Here is an 8,234-nt window from a genome sequence, read left to right on the forward strand (position 1 = left end):
CCCTACCATCAGGCAGGAGGTAACATAGCATTAGGACAAAAACTGTTAGGATAGGAAACGGCTTCCTCCTACAGGCTATGAAACTGCTGAACTCCTCGTCACCACCCAGGTCCCATCACATGTGAATCACCAGTAACATTATACTCTTTTTAACTTGTCATAAATACACCTTTTTGTTAATTTACTAGTGGTAATATTACTTTAAATTTGTGTTAGTTACATGTACTGTTGTGCACCTTGGTCTGGGGGAACTTTTTTTGGTGGTATACATGTATGTTTAAATGACAATAAACTGGCATGCAACACCCAAGTTACATAAATGCTGCCAGGAAACTCTCAGATTTTTGTGACAATGAACTGCTCTCTGTGTCTCCTTTGGAAGGGTTGTTAGGGGTGAAACCTGATGGGTTACAGCAGCCCTTTGTCCGTGCACTGACCTGACATTTTTGCTTTTTCTGTCTTCCCTCAAAAGACTTGGCCGCTCAGGGACAGAAACGGAAACGAGAGGCGGAAGATGAAGGCGAAGAGGATGAGTAGTTCCCTCCGGGTGTGACCAAGCGCCTGTTTTTACCGCAATACAACATCGTAACATACTTGCTACGGTTGAAGTAGTAACTGTCACAATTGGAGTTGAAAGGGGTGCAGAGGAGGAACCTGGGGTCGGAGGGAAAGGAAATTATTTTGTTGTACTTTTTTTAAAAAACCATTCCAGTTTTAATAGCAAAGTCCTGGATTCATTTGTGTAGTTTTTTATTATTTGCAAAGCCTTTCTTCGGAGCTGTGTGAAAACCATACTCAAAGTTCATGCAAAGTGAAATTCTAAAGATTTAGTTCTATTGTGTGTGTGCATATGTGTGTGTTCCCAGTGGGGAAGGTTCAGAAGTGGTGAAGATGCAGTGAAAAGCAAATTGGGGTTCAATGCATATTTCAAAGCACTATACAATTGCTTTATTTTCTCTGAACAGTTACCTGTCTGCATTTGCTATGTAAACCGTCATGCTGCAGTTCCATTCTCCTGCCAGGAGAGGTGCTGTAGTGCACCACTGAGAGCAGATTACACTCCTCACACTGGTAAATCATCAATATAAATGTTGACACTGGAAATCACAGGGAAAAAAAAGACAAAGTCCACTCACCTTAAATAAATTTCCCAAAACACCTTTTACCTTGTGTGTATTCTCAATAAATTTCTCCCCAGTTTTGTTTTAAACTTCTAGCTTTCCATTCCCCTGCAGGTGAGATTCCTCACCTTGGCTAGCTGGGACTCTGGTTGGTCTGACATAGACCAGTGATCAGCCTCCAGAGTTTCAGAGTCCATGTTCAAGAAGCATTTCCCACAAGAGCTACGTTTTCCTCCAGATGAACACATCTTTTTAAAAATATACATTTTTCTTCCGCTTCTAGGAAGAAAATCCAAATCCTGTATAGTTTCCAATCGAGGAGAGGGGACTAGATGGCCATGTTTGGCTGGGGACAGATGATGCAGCTACAGCTTGCTGCTGGTAATGCGGGTGGCTTGTGTGCTTATAGCCAGTTGTCTAGCTAATAAGTTCATACTCTTCTGTTCCTAGTGTATTTTTTTTTGTAACTATCAAATCATTAAATCTAGGAACACCCTAACAAATCTTTCAGGGAGTGTAGAATGAACGTGATATATTTGTGGTGTAGCCTTCTATGGCAAACAGTTTATTTGATTTCAGACTTCTGGTTTAAGACACAAGGTGCGGCTGGCTGTATCCTTTCGTAAAGTCCTGTCTCCATAGATTGCTCCTGACCTCCTTCAACTCCCATTGAAATCACATTTTTAACCTGTTAAGGATTCCTCTACAGGCACAGACAGTTAAATCGCGTGTAGGGATGGGGTTTTGTATCCGTAGATTGTGTGTGGGGGGGGGGGGGGCTTTTGTTTTGTAGATGTCCCCTTAAAACACCTGAGCACTGTTGGAATTCACTCCCCTGCCTGCAGGATTTAGGGGTTCTTGCAAATCAAAATTGAGAAACTGCGGGGTGATAATTCTGCTGGTGCTTGTGTGTGTCACAGATGATATTTTTAATGCTTTTCCCCAAAGGAATTGTGCAGATGCACTGATTCTGGAAGTGACAGCCAAGAAATAGCTTTTTTTTTTTAATTCTCTCTCACTTGAGGTGGAGCCCAGACACAGGCTATCCTTCCCATAACTACCTATCTGCCCCAATATGGTAGTGTAGCGGTTAGCACTACATTATTCCAGCTAAAGGCGTTGGAGTTCAATTCCAACCTCATCTGTAAAGAGTTTGTACATTCTTCCCTGTGAACACGTGGGTTTCCTCCGAGTGCTAAGGTTTCCTCTTGCAGTCAAAAGATGTACTGGTTAGTAGGTTAATTGGTTATTGTAAATTGTCCTGTAATTAAGCTAGGGTCGCTGGGCAGTGCGGCTCGATGGGTAGAAGAGCCTGTATGGTGCTGTATCTCTAAATAATAACAAAAACAAATAAATAAACTTTGGCCTGGTTGAGTCTAGCAATCCTTTTGAGCGAAAGACAATGTTCTGTACAGCTTCCTACCCCACCACTCTACACCTGCCCTTCTCTTCAACGTGCTACCTGTTATAATTCTAACAGTGCTCAGAGTGACACACTCCCAATTTTTTTTTTAAAGAACATTTTTGTAAATTGTCTGGTTGGTCGCCTTTTTAAGAAGAGAACAGCCTCCCTGCCCCTCTTTTTGTGTTCAAAATTGTTTTTGGAAGAATAGTTTTTTTGGTTTTAGGATATACTGTATTTGGATGAAGCCATGGTAGAATTTTTAAATTTGGAATAATGAATTTGAAGCATTATTTTGCTTCGGCATATATATATCTCAGCCCAGGCAGTTACGCTGTAGCAGTCTGTGAATGTTTCTCCAATTACTACTTCCAGGGATATTCCCAGGACATTCATTTGCATGTGTCAGCTCCCTGCAGGGGTGTGCGTTCCCTTCTGCACCAGACCCTTCCCTAGTGGTAAACTAGAACTTGTTTGTACTTGCCACGACCTTGCCCGCCAAATGTGACTAGTTGACCTTCCTCTCTACCCCTGTATTTTAATTTTTAATTATTTGGGGTGGAGGGTGGTTGCAATTTTCATTAAACCGTGAAAATAGAGCCTCCTGGGAACATCTCTGGGTCTGTTTTGTGCTGTAAACATAATGCCGTTTTTGTTTATATATAAACTCAAAAGTTGCACAAAATAAAGTTCCAAATGTTTCAGTAAAATTTCTAGCCTCTCTGAGGAAGTGTCGACTGAGGTTTCACAGAATCAAATGAAGTGAGGCATCTGAAACAAACGAGAGTGGAGTGGATATAGAAACAGGCTGGGTGTTTTACCCGACCTATACACCTCGGCATTTTTCGACTCAATTCAGCCTCCTCCCACCTCTTCTCTAAACCTGTCAGCATGAGGAATAATGTGCAACAATATTGATAGTCCAGTGGATTGGTGGTCTATGCCAACACAAGCAACTCTGCAGGTGCCGGAAATCCAGAGCCACACATTAGTTCTGGAAGAACTCAGCAAGTCGTGCAGCATCTACAGAGAGGGATAACATAGACATTTTGGGCCAAAACCCTTCATCAGGACTGGAGTGTTTTGGGGTGGGAGAGTGGAAGGGGGTACCAGTTTGCAGGTGATGGGTAAAACCATGTAAGGGGAAAGATGGGTGGGGGGGGATGAAATAAGAGAGGTGACAGGTGGAAGAGGTAAAGGGTTGAAAAAGGAATCTGATAGGGAAAAAAACAGTCCTGATGCTGGGTCTAAGCCTGAAACGTGGGCTGTTAATTCCTCTTCATAGATGCTGCCTGACCTGCTGAGTTCCATACCACTGTTGTTGGTGTCCCCTTGCAATACCATGGGTGATGGAGACAGATGCAGATGAGGAAGTGGGTTTTTTTGGTGTATGCACTTGATCTGCATCCTTCCAGTAATGGGAGCTGTATGCAGCAAAATGCTGAAGGAACTCAGCAGGTCAGGCTGTGTCGATGGAGAAGAATAAACAGTCACCACTTTGGGCTGAGACCCCTCACCCTGATGAGTCCCAGTACTCCAACTGGCCTAACCAAAAGTTTCTGTAAGTGTAACATGAATTTCCAACTTTTAAACTTGGTGTTCTGACCAATGGAGGCAAATATTCTGTACTGGGATGATGAACCTATGATGGTACACTAGAGTTTTGTTGACCCATTCAGTACTACCTCCTCAATTCTATATACCCCACCCATAATAAAGGAAAAAAATCACAATGATTTTAGCTAAGTGAATGAATTTTTACAATCCGAGAGCAGCGAGATGTTTTCATCAGCTAGGCAGTTACAAGAATGTGCCATTGGGTGATACATTTTGAAATCCTCACAGACTTCATGCACACATTGTATTTAGGTAGGAAATGATTACAATAACAATGCTATTTAGAGATGATATTTACCAATTGTCTTTAAAAGATTGATATTAATATTTGAACAGATTTTCTAAAATGCTGTTTTTATTTCAATCTTTTATTAATAGTAAAGCAATGAAAACATTAATAGGCAACATCCTGCTCCTTAATATCCATAATATTACTAATTTTATTCATCATTGATAATCCCTACTTAAAATTACCTTGGCTCGTGAGGTGATTTTTTAGATTATTGCCAATTTGGGTGTACATTTTCTAAAAGGTTTGTCACCCCAGAAAGCAGAGTTCTTCAGAGCATCGATACCAGCTGCCTACAGATTGGTTACCATCAATCCTAAGACTGCTTGGCACATCAAGGTTAGTGACAGCTCAAACTCCCAGAGCTACTGCACCATCTTTTTGAACTATTCAAGATTGTTTGACGTCATTTCCAGAACACAAGTGTAAATAATTGTTACTCCAGATCCGGTGCGTCACAGAAAATAACACAATAAGATAAAAGAATGCATAATAAAAACACACTAAATACAAATGCATAACATAGCTTATTTACACAGATGGAGTTTATGTCCATAAAGTGAACTAAGCTATATTTGAGGTGGCTGACAGGAAATGACTAAGTCGTGGTGGTTGGGGGTGTTGATCAGCCTTGCTGCTTGGGGTAAGTGACTGTTCTTGAGTCTGATGCTATGTAGCCTCCCTGATGGGAGTGGGATCCTTTGTGATGTTACTGGCCTTTTTCCAGCACCTTTATACATGTCGATGGCAGTTAAGGTGCTGCTATCTGACCTGATTGTTATAGAGCACTACAGTGCAGACATGGGCCATTTGGCCCATCTAGTCCATGCTGAATGGTTATTCTGCCTAGTGCCATTGACCATAGCCCTCCATACCCCTCCCATCCACGTATTTATCCAAACTTCACCTAGATGTTGCAATTAAACCTGCATCGACCACTCACACTGGCAGCTTGTTCCACACTCTCACCACCCTCTTAAGAAGTTCCCTTTAAACATTTCACCCATCACCCTCAACCCATGACCTTTAGTTCTACTCTCCCCCACCATCAGTGGAAAAAGCCTGCTTGTGTTTTCCTTATCTATACCCCTCATAATTCTGTTTACCTCTTTTTAAATCTCCCCTCATTCTCCTACACTCCAGGGAATAAAGTCCTAACCTATTCAACCCTTCCCTGCAACACCCTTGTAAACTTTCTCTATTTTTTTCAATCCTATTCATATGTTTCCTGTAGGTAGGTGACCAGAAATGCGCACAATATAATGTGTGGATGTTTCCAGCATTTTTTTTTTCCGCTAAATTTCTAGCATCTGTGGGTTTATTTTGGCACCCTGGTGTCGATTAGTAGGTTAATTGGCCTCTATAAATATTCCCTAGTGTAGGTGGCTACTAGGAAAAGCAGGGAGTGTGGGAGTCAAATTGCTTCGTTATTGCCACATTTACACAGGTAAATTGGAAAACTATTGTATGACATCCACACTGATAATTCCATTACATCAGCATATTGAGGCAGTAGCGGGGAAAGCAATAACAATGCAGAATATTCTGTCACAGAAAGTGTGTTTTCCCTCTCGCCCATTAAGGCAGCAATGAAGCTCCTCCATCTCTGGTGGTGTTCAGGGCTTCCTTCATCGTGTCAGTAGCTTCCTCTTGGTCATGCAAGTCCCGGGTGGAGACTCGGGAATACTGTCACACTCAGATTTAGAAGAAAACTTCATTGCTGTTTCTGTAACAATTTTGTTTTGCCAGTCAGGGTTTGCCGGAGGGCTGGTGGACCGCTCTTAGTCTGGCCTCTACCCTTTGACCTGCTTGACATGGGTGACCCTACCAAGGGCCAAAGCACGAAGCCCTGACTCCAGCCAACATCGCTCTCCAGGTCATTGAGGCACGCAAGCCTCCAAACCCTACGACAAGGTTATTGTCCTCTTGGAGGACAGAGAAAGTGCAGGGAGACAATAAGATGCAAAGGCCACAGCGAGTAGATTGTGAAGTCTGACCTCATGTACTAGGGGACTGTTCATAGTCTTATAACAACAGGATAGAAGCTGTCCTGGAGCCTGGTGATACATGCTTTCAGAATTTCGTACCTTCTGCCTGACGGGAGGTGAGGAAAGAAAGGTCCAAACTGGGTGGGTCCTTGTTGGCATATGAGTCCCATCACCCCCCCCTACTGGCACGGACACTGACAGCAGTTTGCCACAGTCCTCTATCCTGGGCCAGTTTTTTAAAAAGTTTTCCCCAAGTGCAGCCCATCTTCTTGGTCCTTCATCTCCCAGGGATGAGGTCTTTGAGCTTCTGTTGGTGTTTTTGTAACTCCGGGTTTTTACGGGATTCCCGTGCCACAACCCATCTTTTACAGTTGGACTTGAGACCGTACGTGGCAGTGTGGCCATATGAGAGGAAACTCAAATTGGAGTAGAAGGCTGCTTGATGGTCAGGATCTTTCTGATGGGCCGAAGGGTCAGTTTTCCTGCTGTGTGAAAACCATAAGACATGGGAACATATGCCAATTGCTGGGAGAGCTCAGCAGGTCAGGCAGCGTCCATGGAAATTAATAAACATTTGCTGTTTTGGGACTCGAAGAAGGATTTTGGTCCAAAATATCGACAGCTCATTTCTGTGGATGATACCTGGCCTGCTGAGTCCCTCCAGCATTTTCTGTGTGCTGCTTTTGGAGTTCAACTGTCACCAGAATCTCATGTTTCTAAGACAAGGCATAGGAGCAGAATTAGACCATTCGGCACATCGAGTCTTCTCTGCCATTCGATCATTGCTGATTTATCATCCTTCTCAATACCATCCCCGTGCCTTCTCCCCGTAACCTTTGATGTCCTTCCTAATCAAGAGCATAAGGAAATAGGACAGGTTTGAGGAGATGTTTCATATGATCACTGTCCTACAGCCCTCGGTTCCCTGATCAGGATATAGCTACCTTCTGTTTAAGTACCCCCAAAGATTAGTCTCCACACTGCTACCTTTCACAAAAAAAAATTTAAATACGTTTCCCTTAATCTTCCATGTCCCCTCAGAGATTCTCCCTGTGTAAAGGTTTGGTCACTCTGTTACAAGAAACGCACACAAAATGCTGAGAAACTTTGCAGGTCAGACAGCATCTGTGGAGATCTATGTAAGAAAGATGTGGTTAAACTGGAGAGAGTGCAAAAAGGGCTTGAAGTCACAGAGACTTTTGGGAGAGATGTGGGCCAGGCTGGATTTTCATTCCTTGCAAGAGATAATGTATGAGGAGTATTTGATGGCCCTCGGCCTGTATTTGCTGGAGTTTAGAAGAATGGGGGTGGGGGGGGGGATTTCATTGAAACCTATCGAGTATTGTAAGGCCTAGACGGAGTGAATGTTTCCTATAGTGGGTGAGTCTAGGACCAGAGGGCACAGCCTCAGAATAGAGGGCCAACCATTTAGCAAAGAGGTCAGGAGGAAATTCTTTAAGCAGAAGACGGTGAATCTGTGGAATTCATTACCACAGATGGCTTGCGGGGGGGGGGGGGGTATTAATTATGTATATTTAAAGCGGAGGTTGATAGGTTCTTGATTTGTCAGGGTGCCGAAGGTTACAGGGAGAAGGCAGGAGAACAGGGCTGGGAGAAATAATAAGTCAGCATTGATGGAATAGCAGAGCAGACTCGATGGGCTGAATGGCCAAATTCTGCTCCTGTGTCTTGCGGTCTTAAGTCTATGTCTCATAGAATGTAGGAGAATGAGGTTAACCCTCCAGAAGTGTTTAAAGTTATGAGAGGCATAGGGGGATGGTAACAGTCTTTACCCTTGAGGTGAGAGGGGAAAGATT

At 43.2% G+C, this 8,234-nt stretch overlaps 1 protein-coding gene across 2 annotated transcripts in view; it reads left to right on the forward strand.

Annotated features, from left to right (window-relative positions):
- The window catches only part of anp32e (acidic (leucine-rich) nuclear phosphoprotein 32 family, member E), a 37,387-nt gene extending 34,154 nt beyond the window's left edge, over window positions 1-3,233 (forward strand). For both annotated transcript variants that reach the window (XM_073061151.1, XM_073061152.1), the window contains exon 7: window positions 473-3,233. In XM_073061151.1, the coding sequence (XP_072917252.1) occupies window positions 473-537 (65 nt within the window). In that variant the 3' untranslated portion in view covers window positions 538-3,233. The remainder of the gene's footprint in view (window positions 1-472) is intronic.
- Window positions 3,234-8,234: the final 5,001 nt, after the last annotated feature.

The sequence above is a fragment of the Hemitrygon akajei genome, chromosome 11 (genome assembly GCF_048418815.1).
Source record: "Hemitrygon akajei chromosome 11, sHemAka1.3, whole genome shotgun sequence".
Lineage (NCBI taxonomy): Eukaryota > Metazoa > Chordata > Chondrichthyes > Myliobatiformes > Dasyatidae > Hemitrygon > Hemitrygon akajei.